Below are 14,771 nucleotides of genomic sequence, written 5' to 3' on the forward strand. Positions count from 1 at the left end.
GCTCTCTTGCTCTCTCAAATAAATAAATAAAATATTCAAAAAAAAATCAGGGCATGTGTACCCCTTTGAATCTGTATTTTTGTATCCTTTGGGTAAATATCTAGTAGAGCATTTGCTAGGTCATACGGTAGTTCTATTTTTAACCTTTTGAGGAACCTCCATACTATTTTCCAGACTTGCTGCACCAGTTTGCATGCCCACCAACAGTATAAGAGGGTGGGGAAAACACTTCAGGCTACTTGACCATTTTTGTGGTTTATTTAAAACTAGATCAATAATATGATCTACAATTACACTTAACCAGCCACACTGTAGTATGTTACCATACACTGATGCAAATAATTAAAGGAGATTAGTAATTTTGGTTCTTCCAAGTTTTGAAACTCCCACTCTTCCCTTAGGATACTTCATTTACTACTTGCAACATGTGTTTAAATTATGAGTGCAAACAAAGGACACCAGTGTCAACCTGTATTTTTGAAAAAATTAATGAAACAAATTTTTCCCATGTTAGATAAAATACAAACCAAACTTCCAATATTTTTTCTGCACTCTAGTGAATCATATTGCACACCCCAATGAAGTACATATACCACTTTAGATGTCATTGGTTTAGACATGAGGTAATGAACACCTTGTCAGCCACTAGCAAAAAAAGAAATTAAAACGCATATCATTCTACCTACAATACCATTTTTATAAAGGGTTTATTACGCTATAAATTTTGGAGAACACTTAAGGTATTCAGTACTTTGTATGGTTTTTAAAATACTGCTTTCATAACACTTTGTACTGGAATAAGAAGTTAGTGTAGGTGGCAGAAAAAGAAAGCATTAAAAGGTGATCTAGAACTCTTACAGAAAGACTAAACCTCGAAATTAGAATTCAGGTTACTAGGTACAGGCTGGAAGTGAACATTTAAAAGCACTCTGGATTCCTCCTTGGCATTTCGCCACTTTGGTTATTCAATTTCTGTTTTACCAGATTAGTCACACACTCCCATGACAGCAAGGACTATCTGTCTTGTTGCCTGCCATATTTCTAGCCACAAGACTAATGCTGTATGGCACACAGATGTCCAAAAAATATTTACTGAATGAATGCATAAAAGAATGAAGTGGTGGGCAGCCCCTGTGGCTCAGCCATCTAGCGCTGCCTTCAGCCCAAGGCCTGATCCTGGAGACCCGGATCGAGTCCCGCGTCGCGTCGGGGACTCTGTGTGTCTCTCATTAATCAAAAAAAAAAAAAAAAAAAAAAAAATCTTAAAAAAAAAAAAAAACGAAGTGGTATAATTGAAGTCATGATTAAGAAACTAAAGAGAACAAAAAAGTGCTAAACATTCAACTTAAAAAATATGTACAGTAAAGCCATCAGAAGTGCTAGCAGAATAGAATGCACAAGTCCAGGAGGTAGAGGGAAAACCAGGAAATTAGAAGGGTCTCTAAAGGAGTGCATCGTTGGAAAGGTGGTGACTAGTCACTGTGAAGTCTGAGAAAAAGCCGATGAGTTAATCAAGAGGATAACTGGCAACCTCAAGAATGCTATTTAGGTATAGTTATAGCAGTGTAAGTCAACTGCAAACAGGGAAGAAATGGATAGTAAGGGAATGGAAGTCTTATGATTTTGTCAGTGAAACAACAGAAACAGTATTATAGCCCTGAAGGGCTCAATAGGAAGAAGTGAACTGTTTGTTGTTGTTTTCAAGTTAGGAAGATCTACATGTTTGAGGAAGAGGATTCAGAATTTTTTCCTTTAATGGTGGACACAGTCTTGTGATCCTAAAATAGAACAATTATGCCATAGATTATGGCAAATATACCTATTGTGAAAGTAGACGTCTAGAAAAAGTGCTTTTCTATATAAAAATCTAAAATGGACAGTAAGTGAAAAACAAGATTCCTGATTACACATTTCCTTATTTCTGGGAAAACAGATGACAGATATATGAAGTGGTTTCCGTCTTGGAGACTCATTCTTTTGTAGTTACCTTAGAAAGAAGCAGTTGCTTCTGTCACCACCACAAAAAAAAAAAAAAAAAAAAAGGAACACGAATATTTTTATATGTATCTGCTGTTCGTAAGTAATCGTTCAGCCTTTAATAACAGCTAGGACTTCTGAGACTGCTTCAGTAAATCACTTAAGTGCGAACATGGGCTCGTCTCGTTGCCTGCTGGGCCTGCATTTTCCCAGCCCTAATGTCAAAGACTCAGCGACAAAAAAAATAACATGGACTGTTTTCTTACTCTTGAAATACTGTCTCTCCCTCTGTGCAAGCACCTATTTTAACTTAATACAAGTTTAGGCTGTATCATGAAAGATGCTTAGGAAGTTACATGGGATCGTGGGCTCCTGAACAGATTCCGCATCATATTCTCATTTGTCATTAGAATTCCCCAGGCTGGGGCAGCCCTGGTGGTGCAGCGGTTCAGCGCCGCCTTCGGCCCAGGGCGTGACCCTGGAGACCGGGAATCGGATCCCGCGTCGGGCTCCCTGCATGGAGCCTGCTTCTCCCTCTGCCTGTGTCTCTGCTTCTCTCTCTGTCCCTCATGAGTAAATAAAATCTTAAAAAAAAAAAAAAGAATCCCCCAGGCTGGATATTAGGGCTTAAGAGTTAATCTATCTCACTCACCACTTTATACTTCTATGTGTCCTCCACCTGGCATTTCGTGTCCCCCGTCACCGTACTTTTGCACATAGGAGGCCTAGAGTGTTGCTCCGGTAATCCAGGCAGTCACAAAGTCCCTGCAGCTGCAAACTGTTAAAAGAGCTTCAGGTGGGGGCGTGAAGACCCCGACGGTTGTCAAGTAACCGAACTGCGAGCTCCTTGCGGCCCGGGACAGTCTTGACCAGCCCCTGACTCAGTCCTGGTGCACAGAAGATCCCCGGTCATGCTGCATGAACAGCCGGCTCGGTGGGGACTATAACTTCAACCCTATTCTGCAACCGGGTGCTACAGGATGACAGCGAACTGTTGGTTCTGATCTCACGGAGGGTGTAATCCGACGCTACAATTTTCCAATTTTCTCTTACAACAAAAAAAGGGGGACGCCCGGGTGGCTCAGCGGCTGAGCGCCGGCCTTCGGCCCAGGGCGTGATCCCGGAGTCCCGAGATCGAGTCCCGCGTCGGGCTCCCTGCAGGGAGCCTGCTTCTCCCTCTGCCTCTCTCTCTCTCTGGGTCTGTCATGAACAAATAAATAAATCTTTAGGAAAAAAAAAGGGGGGGGGAAGAATTGGGGTTATCTCTGCTTGCGGTTTCCGGGGCCTAACCTGCACGCCGACCTCAGCCACTCGGCTCTGGAGGCTACGGCGCGACCTCCCCGCGGCGCCGCGGCCCCAACTTCCGGCGCGCCCCGCGACTGCGCCGCCGCGACCCAGGAGGGGTCGCTGTTCCCGCGAGAACCTCTGGAAAGGCTCCACCCCGCGGCGGGCGCCGGCTTCCTCCGTCCGAGGCCCCGCCCCCCATGGCGGATTACCGGCGCGTCAGTGTCCCGCACGCCCCCCGCGGCTGGCGCCGACGCTAACGCTCAGCTCGCAGCGCCTCGGTCTCGGCCGCCGCCCCCCAAACCCCCCCACCCCCCCCCGGGGGCGCGCGGCCCGCCCCGAGGCCCTCGCTCGCTCTCCTCGCCCCACCCTCTCGCTTCCCCTTCGCGGAAACGACAGCTGCGGCGGCGGGCCTGGCGCCGCCTCCCTCCACCTACCACGTCTGCCCCCGCCACTCCCTCCCGGCGCCCCAGCCCGGCTGCCGCCCAGCATGAACATCATGGACTTCAACGTGAAGAAGCTGGCGGCCGACGCGGGCACCTTCCTCAGCCGCGCAGTGCAGGTACCGCGGCGGGCGGGGGGGGGGGGGGGGGAGGGGCGGCGGCGCTCTCCGCACCCGGCCCCGCGGGCTGGCGGGCGGGCCTGCGGCCGGAGGCCTGGGTGCTGGGCGCGGCCTGCTTCCCCTCCGGGGCCCCGCGGTCGCCTTCCAGGCCCCCTCCCGCTCCACCGCCGCTTCTCCGGGAGCGAGGCCGGGCGGGGCCGGGGCCCGGAGCTCCCCCCGCGGCGCTCCCGGTGCGAGGGCCCTGGGAGCCGCGCGCAGCGGCCGAGGGACGGACTTCCTCGCACCGCCCCCACCCTGCCCTCAGGGCGGCCTCGCTCTCCCCGCCGCGTCCGAGAAGTCTCCTTTTCCGTCCAGCCGTCCGTCTCCCTGAAAGGACGGTCACCGGTGGGCGTCCCGCTCCGCCGAGGCCCCGGGAGGCCCGGCCTTCGGGGGGTTCCCGCTCACGCCGAGAGTGGGAAGCAGCGGCGGCTGCAGGACGCGGAGAGGAGCCGGGGGTGGGGTGGGGTGGGGGTGGGGGTGGGGGGGCCTGTTGTCGCCAGTTGTGCGTTTCAGCTGTAGCTCTCGGGCGGCATTCCGCGGTCAGGGAGGCGTCCGCCCTGGGGACCGGGGACAGTTTTCCACCGTCGTCGCCCACATTATGCCGACTCCGTTAAATCTATGAGCAGACGTAGAATTTCACCACAACACGAGTTACAAGCCATCCGGCGTTTTAAGTCAATGGCATAGCCCCGGCAGCAACAGCATCCTCCTCTTGTAAAGAGAAAACAAAAACTAGTTTTCTGACAGGCCTACCAAAACATAACCGCGGTGTAAGTCACGCGTCCGGCGTTGACTACTCTGTCTCCTTTGCCCCCAGTTTTGTTTTTTTGTTTTGTTTTGTTTTTTTTTTACTTATGAGAGAGAGAGAGGGGCAGAGACACAGGCAGAGGGAGAGGCAGGCTCCATGCACCAGGAGCCCGACGTGGGATTCGATCCCGGGTCTCCAGGATCGCGCCCTGGGCCAAAGGCAGGCGCCAAACCGCTGCGCCACCCAGGGATCCCCTGCCCCCAGTTTTGTTGTTAGAGTTGCTCTTACAGTGCACTGTTCTTGGCGAAATAAATGAAGAAGGAGGAGGAAAAAAAAGGGGCGGGGGGAATGGAAGAACTAGAGCGAGGTAATAGCTGCTTCTGTTGTGGGAAAAAAACTGTCAAACAGTTGCAAGGCATTTGACAGATTATCCTATCTAATTTTGCCAGATGTTGTGAGCTCCTATTCTATATGAGGAAGCCGCCTCAGAGAGGTTAAGAAACTCGCTTAACTTGCACGGCTAGTAAACTTGCTGTCTGATGTGCTACTGGTTGCAGGCTGCTCCTCTCTTCCAGGGTAGGCATTGCAGATAGAGTAGTAAGAATACAACAGGCTGGAGAGACCTTAAATATCACCTGGTACTCGAATCTCAGCATTTCAGTCACATTGAAGCAGGTAGCAGTTAAGGCATGCGAAATTCCTTCTTGGTCTTGATTTCTAAATTCTGACACCTGCATAGTAAGGGATAGGCTAGCTCCCCTTTCTCCATGAAAATATAAGCTATGTTGTGAAGACATTGAGTGGAACGGTTAAAATAATTTCTTGATTTAAATTAACCTACTTTGAATAGCTCAGAGGCGGAGGGCAAGAGAACGAGTGGTTGAAGGTCTGAAATGAATTTGATATATGAGACTTAATGTAACCTGAAAAGAGGCCCTTGGTGTTGTTTATTTCTGATTCCCAATGATTTTGTTTGCTGAGTGGAGATTTGACATTATGATGACACTGTTTTAAAGACAGGTCTGTTTTCAGGTACATAATCCACTGTTTAAATAGGACACGTGTACTAGAATTTGATTTAAATTGTTGGTAGCCTTTATTTTAAAAACCTAGCAAAGCTCTCAAAAGATGTAGTTCCTAGATGAATTTCAATTACTCATAGTTTCACATTCTTTAGTTTTTAAAGTCTATTCTAATCTGTTAGCTATCAAATAATTTTCACTATTAAATACTTCTATGCCTATACCGTGTCTGCCTGACACTACTATTTTGGACACTGGTGATAATACCAGTATATAAAATTAGCAAGACATCTGCACTCCTGGAGCTTATAATCTAACAGTAAATACACCAGATGATAGAGAAAAAAGGTCACAGGTGATAAGTTAATGGCGGGGGGGGGGGGGGGTAGTGGCAATTTTTGCCATCTTATTTAAACATAAGAGTACGACAAGCCTTTCCAGTAGGATCAAATTCCAAGAGACCTCAAGGAAGTGATAGTTCAGTTTTTTGGAGGAAAAGCACTTTAGGCAGAAGGAAAAAGTCCAAATACTTTGAGGTTCTGGCATACTAGGGACATCAGTTAGGGAGCTGTAGCCATAGCATAGGCAAAAGGTGATAGAACGTAGGTGAGAGAGATGATAGCATAGAAGGTTCAGAATCTTTTCAGTATGGTTCCCAAATTGGCTGTAGGTTAGGAAGGAAAGATGAGTTAAGGATGACTGTAAGGTTTTGGCTTGAGCCATATACTGAGAAGGGATAGATTTCAGGAGGAACAGACTCCTTCAATATGTCTTTTTTACATTAAGTCTGTATCTGTTAGAAATAGTTTCTGAAATATTTATGTATAAACTATAGCATGTCTGAGGATTTCTTTAAATATTCCAGAAGAGAAAAAAGGGGACTAGTTGAAACATTGGCAGAATGTTGACAGTTTTGAAGTTGAGTTCAATATACTATTACACTTTTGAATGTTTGACATTTTGCACAGTACTGGGGGCTCTTTTATTACATAAGAAAAAAATTAATTCCAAAATGTAACACGTGAAATTTGGAATGTTGTGTGGTAATTTTCAACAAAAACACTATTTTGTCATTTTAGTATTTAGTCAATAATTGAATTCCCAGTCTAAATTGCATTGACATCCGTATAGTGTCAAGTGCCAAGTTTCATGCTAAGAATAGGGTAAGTGCTATGCCAGTTACTCATTATAAGCAATAAGAACAGAAGGAATGGAATTCAGCTTTCTCATTTCTAAATAATAATTTCTATTCAAATTAAATTATACCTTAAGGAATAGATCATTCTCTGGGTGACCGACTGCCATATCTTTTTTCATTCTACTTAAAAATTTTTAGGTTAGAAACTAAGCTTTTTCTGTTTTAAAAAAGAAAAACTATTACACAAATGAGTTTCATCACTCTACTCTCACTCATAACATGTTTATATGCCATGCAACTTTGAAAAAATGTAAAAATTATAATCAGTAAGAATATACGTTCCTTAACACTCTATTTGGATGTTTTTGTTATTCTTAACTCCCTCAAAATGATAGAATACAAAAGCATCAGGTAATTTGTCCTCCATAAGTTACTTTATTAGTGTCTTCAAAAGCCATTTATTCTTAGTATCTGTATTTTTGGTCCAGACGCCTCTGTTGAGCATTACATACTCCTTTCCTGCCTTGTCTTTTCTCTCATATATACTGTATTCCTATCAAATTATTTTTTTAATTTCCAAAATACATTGTACTTTTCTAACACTAGACTTGACTGTTCTTACAGTCTCATCTTGAATGCCCTCCGACCCCTCCCTCTCTGTCTTTCCTTCCCGCCAGATAAAACTCCAAGCCCATCTCAGACCACAAGAGCTTGATGTGAATTCCTGTGTTATTTTTCAATTCCATATGATCATGTGGCACTTTTCTTGGAATGAACTGTTATGTAAGGTCACTTAGAGCTGTAAAATTGTTACTATATGGCTTTCACATCTTTATATTAAGATTGTATGTCCTGAGGAATCAACTTTGTTTCTTCTTACCCTCTCATGGTTTCCAACATTGTTCTTTTAAAATTTTTTATATGATTTTAACCAGGCGGGGTATCTATATGAAAGATACTCTTTGAATCATGTAGCATGTTAAATAATTTTGTTATTTTTATTAGTATTTTCTGACATTATGTCTGCTGAACTTGAAGTTGACTAATGCCAGTCTAAAAGATTAAACTATTCTGGGGCGCCTGGATGGCTCAGTCGGTTAAGCGTCTGCCTTCCACTCCGGGTCCTGGGGATCAAGCCCCAAGTCTGGCTCTCTGCTCAGCGTGGAGCCTGTTTCTCCCGCTCCCGCTGCCTCCCTATCCCTCCCACTCCCCCTGCTTGTGCTCTCTGTCAAACAAATAAAATCTTTAAAAATAAATTAAATATTAAACTGTTTAATTCAACCTATATTTATTGAGTACCTCTTGGGTGCTTGGCACTGAAGTGCAAAGATGAATGAGACCTAGTTGTTGCCCTCAAAGACTTGGTAGTCCAGTCCCGGTTTGTCATAATTATTTCTTTTTCTTTGTAATAAATATCCATTTTGTGAAGTACTGTTACTTCATTTGATAAATGTTTCAAGTGGACACGTTTTTACTTGATATTGAAGCAAATCTGCTCAATGTCTTTAAAATAAGACCATATGCTTCCAAAATAAAATATTTTCAACTGCAATTACTTAGTTTCTTTTTAATTTTCTAACATTTCCTCTGAGCTAACTACTAAAGTTATACAATGAACTTCATGAGTACCAGCTATTTTCTGAGGGAGAAAAGTCTTTAAAGTTTAGTTGCAAGCTTGGCTTTCATCCTTGATTTAATTTAGGGGAACAATGGTGTGTCTAAGCTGGAGAGGTAGAGATGAATATGATGCTGCCCTCCTGTTAGATCCTATCTGGATGGAATTCCTACTTAGCCAAACATTTGCCCAACCCCTTTTGAAATCCTGTTTCCTTTATGGAATTTAAACTGCAGCAACTTCACCATTCTCTCAAATTCTAATAAATAAAACATGTCACATTTAAAGTCCGTACATTTACTCATTATGTAAAAACTTTGCATATTTAGTGTTACCCTAAACCTCACATACTTGGGTGTTTTTGGTGTTAAATCTAGTAAACTACTAGATAGAAGATGGTTTGTTAACCTGACGTTAAAATAATCACCTGTGAGCTTAGAATGGTAGTTCTCAGTCTTAGTTGCACTTAAAATTACCAGAGGAATCTTTACAGGCTGCACCCCAGTCTAGTTAAGTAGAATCCTTGGGCTTCAATTTGGCATCATTGTTTTTGAAAGCTCCCCCAGGTTATTCCAAAGAGCAGCCAAAATTGAGAATAAGTTGAGAAGGATCTACTTTACAGTCTACTAATACATTATAATCAGAATTCATGTCATATGTTTTCTCCTAGCAAGTTTAGATAACTTTTAAAATATTACTTCACCCAGTCAAAGAATTGATGAGAGTTCATACTAAAAAGATGTCTTTCATTTCAAAGCCTTTTTACCTATCCTTTTCTCTTCGGGGTAAAGCATGGTATGGAAAGGAGGCTCCCTTTTTCATACTGCAGGTTATATGCCTCTCCTATAGTAAAGGAACACAGTGCCTGGCATGTATGGTGGCTGACTCAAAGACCGTCCTTTCCTTAAAACAATGTTTAGAGAAAATATGTAAAGAGAGAGGCTATATAAAGAGAAGCTCTCTGTTCTCATGTCATTTTACTGTATTACTAATGAAATAATTATGAAAGAGTTATCAAATTATGTCTTGAAGAATGTTGGATTTGGATTTCTGTGACATTCTGACTTTCATTGTAGGTTGTTTTCACAAAGGTTTTTATTAAAACTAGTAAACATTCATTAAAATGCTTAAAATCAACTTTTTTAACAGCTGTTATCAGGAGACTACAAACTTAGTAATGATTTTATTTTATTTTTTTATTTTTATTTTATTTTATTTTTAATTTTTTTTTATTTTTATTTATTTATGATAGTCACACACACAGAGAGAGAGAGAGGCAGAGACACAGAGGGAGAAGCAGGCCCCATGCACCGGGAGCCCAACGTGGGATTCGATCCTGGGTCTCCAGGATCGCGCCCTGGGCCAAAGGCAGGCGCTAAGCCACTGCGCCACCCAGGGATCCCTTAGTAATGATTTTAGACTTAAATATGTTAAAAAAAAGTTTTAAGAGTACAATGTTAAATATTTGGTAATTAGGAAAACGATTTTTTTTTTTAGGAAAAGGATTTTTTTTTTAAAGAAAAAAGGTCTTTTGTCTTTTTCAGAAGTGTACCATTATCATTTTATGTTTCTTAAGATCATAAAATCCTTGATGGCAAGAACCATGTAATGTGCTGATTATACATCTCACACTCAATAGAAGAAAATATATAACTCATAAATATTTTAACAATTTAAATTTTCTAAATTTAGTTGATATGACTCATCATTTTCTATAGCAGATGCTTTTCGAAATATATTAGATAAAAATAAATATATCAGAGAAAAATGTATATATTAAATACATTGATACCTTAACGTGTCATACCTTCTGATTAACAATGGAAAAAACATTCTTACCCCCCCCACAGTAAAGTCATGGGAGAGTAAAATCATACCATGTCTTTTACAATTATATATTTAATAAAAAACATGTGATGATAATATTAGCAGTGTTTTTCTATACCCCAGTCTTTTTTTGTTCATTCTAGATAGGATAAAAGTTACCCTTAATTTGATGATTATTGAAAATCATGTAGGAAGCCAAGGTGGGCTATATGATCCAGCTGACCAGAGTCCTGTGAACAAAGACACAGGGGCAAGGAAGAACTGAAATATATTTGTATAATGGTAATAGAAAATGTTTCTTGAAAAAGTATTATACTGGAAGTCTTATAGCGTAATGAGACTGTGATTCAAACAGATGTGGAATTGAATCATGATACTGACACCATAAGCAAAATGTTCATCACTAAAGTTTTGATTGTTACCTATGATTATAACGGGGTTTTTTGGGAGTATTTGATATAAAATTCACAGCTTAGTCTATGGCATTTTCCAATTTATACTAAGCCCTAACACTGATAAAAATACAGAAATACAAAGTTATTATAAATGATATTGAGAAAAATGTTAAAAACAAATTAGAAGATAAAACAAGACCATATATAACATACTGGAATTCACATACAGAGATAGGTAGAGTAAAATTTTGAATAGCAACTGTTTTTACTCTCAGAAAATGCAAGTAAATACCAGATCTTACTACTGGTACTTCATACATCGCTCAAGTGGGCTTTACTACAGAATTCCTGTTTTCTAAACTGGTTTTCTATAGTCAGACTTTTATCTCACTCACGCTTAAGCATACTTTGGGTTTTGTTTTTTACCCTTCTGATCTAAAATACTAAAAACCTCCTTACATTTATTGGATCTTACATTTTACATTGTACGATTGCCCAGACTTTTTATAGGATCTTACATTTTACATTGTACGATTCCCCAGACTTTTACAAAAATGAATTGTTGCAAATTCTCAGCTTTGCTCTGTTATACTTGCACACTCTTTTTACTAACAAAGTATTTAATGAAAGTTAAATGTAAGGTAGTATAATGAGAACTATAAAGAAAATATTAAATAAGCAAACAGGCCTTCTAACTTGAAGTTTGAAACATTTTATTTTCCAAATAATTAACTTTCTAATTGTTGGTTCTCTGAAATGTTATTGGGAGAAAACTTGCCCTGAAACTTGACTTGTGTTAGGTAAACTTTGTTTCTTTAGTTGCTATTTATAAACAGTTTTTAGTAATTTCTAGCCTGTACCTTTAATTCCAGTGTTTCTAAAACATGTTAGATAAAGCTTAGCATGATTTTATGAAGAAATATGCCTGTAAGTTTATATTGTTTAGATGTTTTTCATTTGGCTCTCCTATAATAGCAACCATGTCTTCTAGTTCTTAGTAGAATGCCTTATACAAAAACCTACTAAATACTGATTTTTAAGTTATAAATCTATTAATTGTTGTTTTAATCTGTTCTTGGTTAAATATAAGTTAAGGGCATCTATAAAAAATTAATATATGTAAAAGTGGTGCTAATGTGACTGGAAGATAAGTCATCAGAGAACTCTATAACCTTCCCTTAGATCTTTATATGCCTCATTTCTTAGAGTTTTCTCTCAGGTCAATCGTTACCTGCTCAGAGTAGCTATGTCTCTAACCACCCACATCTCACACGCCTCAAACTCCTGTTTCCCCTTTTCCAGGCCCACACTGCATATCCCTCTCCCCTTGAAGCCTTCCCTGATTCTCCTGTTTCCCCCTCTTCCTGAAGAATGAATTCTTCCTTCCTCTATCCTCAAATTCATTAATTTGTTCAGTTAATTGTTCAGTCACTCACTCAAGAAATAATAGGACCACCTTACGTCAGTCCTCTGTCCCCTGTCTTTTTTGTGTGTGTCCTTATTATCAAATTATTGTTTGTCTGCCCCCATTAAAATGTAAGCTTCCTAAGACCAGAAACCTGTCTGGTGTGTGGGGGTTTTGGTGTTTTTGTTTTTTGTCTTTTTCCTGCTGAAACCCTTGTGCTTAAACTAGTGCCTGGCACATATGAAGGTGCTTAATATTTGTTGAAGGAATGAATGGAATAAAAAAATACATATACTTTTGTTTTTAAAGATTTATTTATTTATTCATGAGACACACAGAGAGAGGCAGAGACAAAGGCAGAGGGAGAAGCAGGATCCTCTCAGGGAGCCTGATATGGGACTCGAACCCGAGACTCTGAGATCGTGCCCTGGCCCAAAGGCAGATGCTCAACCGCTGAGCCACCCAGGCGTTCCCTCCTTTCTTATTAAGGTGCTAAAAGTTAGGATTTTTTCTCTGCTGTTAGATCATCCTTTATAGGTGATGTTCACCTGAGTGTATTCCCCCTTTTCTTTTCCTTCTGTTGATTGCTTTATCCGAGAGGTAATCTATTTAACCATTAGAGGTAGACCTTGAACTTGTAAAATCCTAATCTATTTAGAAGATTAGGTCTTCTATAGACCTCTATAGAAGGTCTGTAGCCTCTAATCTTCAGGGATATGTAGAGAATACCATAGTTCTTTCTTAAGAGTGAAATTGAAGTAGTTACCCAATTGACCTTGGCATCAGGATTTTGATCTTTTGCCTAGGGCATCTCCTATTCCTATCCTCAGTTACAGTACACTACAAGATTGTGGGCTTAGGCAATAGCTTTGGAACTACTCTTCTCCATTCCACCCACTGGGTCAGGGCTTGGCCACAGGCCAGTCTCAAAAAGACCTAAGGCTTTACAAAAGCTATTGAAGCTTTTATTTCTAGGCCCTGAACAAGACTTTCAGTGGGGGGTTGTAACCAAACTCTTAAGAACAACATTCTAGAGGACTTTTTAGCTAAAGATGTTAACAGATAATCAGCAGAAAGTATTAGACCAATAAGAAGAATGCTAAAAGAAACATAAAACTCAGAAAAATGGAGCAGCAGAATATATTTTAAGAAATGAAAGGGGGGGGGAGACAAGATAAACGTATTCTTTTAGCCAGAAGTGAGTCATGACTAATGAGTGTAGAATTAGTGCTAGGGTTATATGCCTGTTACGATGGGAAAAAGCCACATATTCCAGAGGAAAAATATACATGATAAACAGCCTGAGTCATCACTTCTAATATTTAAAGTTTTCAAAGTCTCCATAAAATCTACATGGAATTCTTTTTACTTCCTTGTTCTTATATGGGCAGTGCTGCCTTTCCTCAAAAACCAACACACTCAAGATAATAAGAATGGATATGTTGAGTATATTTAACTATATATTACAATCTTTAAAGTTCCCCTCTATAATATGAATAGGATATTCATAAGTTCTAAAAGTTAGTCTATAAAACATGTCCTGAAGAAACAAATGATAGTTTCCCAGTTTCCCAGAACATCCCATAAAGGCCTATCTAGGTGTCATTAAAGTGCCATTAATGCAAAGCCACATTAAACATAAGCAGCTCTTTTTAAATTCAAAATAATAATTACCAGGTACTAAAAAAAGTCGTTTACATACATGCCCTTAATTCTAAAAACACTGTACAATATGTATCGTCTCTCTTTAATGATAGAAAATACCTTTAAAAAAATACTCAAAAGTCTGCTCATGTCATACAATTAGTGGAGTCAGGATTTGAATTCAGCACCAACTGATTCAAAGTTCTTACTCCTTACCACTAAGCTATCCTACCTTTGAATGTAAAAATATATACTTTATATACTACACAGTATGCTAAATTTTCTATAGAGTTCACACCATCCATTTTAGCAGAATTAAGAGAAGGTCAACATAAGTACTACAGATAAGTTTCCATAGGGGCAAAAAAAAAAAAAAAACCCCACACATTCAATACAATGGTTTACAATTATTTTTATGCTCGGGATTGTCTGGATTTTAGTTTTTAATTATTTGTATAGGTTCCTAAAATGTATTTGAGGTATACTTAATTTTTTTTATAATTAATAACAGTTCACAGAAGAAAAGCTTGGCCAGGCAGAGAAGACAGAATTGGATGCTCACTTAGAGAACCTTCTTAGCAAAGCTGAATGTACCAAAATATGGACAGAAAAAATAATGAAACAAACTGAAGTGTTATTGCAGCCAAATCCAAGTAAGAAACTTTTTACATTTGTCTACCTTACTGACTAATCTGATTAAAATGTAGTGTTTTTTTATGTTAAAAAAAGAAAAACAGGTTTTGATGGCTGTTAGAAAGCAGCCTTTTGGTTTATGGTTTTAGGGTGTTTGGGGTGTGGGTGTTTGGGGTGTGGGTGTGCGTGTGTGTGCACTTTTGGCAAAGAAGAGGGTGATAAACACCTCTTTGTATATCCTCTAACAAATTGGCTAATAGTTTTTCATGCCTTTGTAGAATCCTCTTGAAAACTCAATTTCAGGGAACGGCTTTTGTTTTTGAGAGAAAGAGAGAGTATGCTAGTGCCCCCTCCAGCACCCCCTCCCCCAGAAGGAGAGGGAGAGAGAATCCTAAACTCAGTTTGGAGCCCAACTCAAGACCCAATCTCAGGAAACTAAGATCATGACCTCAGCCGAAGTCAGGAGTTTTCATTTAACAGAC

General features: G+C 40.5%; 1 protein-coding gene and 1 long non-coding RNA gene across 3 annotated transcripts in view; one reads left to right on the forward strand and one right to left on the reverse strand.

Annotated features, from left to right (window-relative positions):
• Positions 1–3,463, reverse strand: part of LOC129519291 (uncharacterized) — a 41,033-nt gene extending 37,570 nt beyond the window's left edge. The window contains exon 1 of the long non-coding RNA XR_008666390.1: positions 2,630–3,463. This is a non-coding gene — a long non-coding RNA (uncharacterized LOC129519291). The remainder of the gene's footprint in view (positions 1–2,629) is intronic.
• A 152-nt stretch (positions 3,464–3,615) lies between these two features.
• Positions 3,616–14,771, forward strand: part of SH3GLB1 (SH3 domain containing GRB2 like, endophilin B1) — a 33,130-nt gene continuing 21,974 nt past the window's right edge. For both annotated transcript variants that reach the window (XM_055339666.1, XM_055339665.1), the window contains exons 1-2: positions 3,616–3,823; positions 14,168–14,309. In XM_055339666.1, coding sequence (XP_055195641.1) covers positions 3,752–3,823; positions 14,168–14,309 — 214 coding nt within the window. In that variant the 5' untranslated portion in view covers positions 3,616–3,751. The remainder of the gene's footprint in view (positions 3,824–14,167; positions 14,310–14,771) is intronic.

Source organism: Nyctereutes procyonoides, unplaced genomic scaffold (genome assembly GCF_905146905.1).
Source record: "Nyctereutes procyonoides isolate TBG_1078 unplaced genomic scaffold, NYPRO_anot_genome, whole genome shotgun sequence".
Lineage (NCBI taxonomy): Eukaryota > Metazoa > Chordata > Mammalia > Carnivora > Canidae > Nyctereutes > Nyctereutes procyonoides.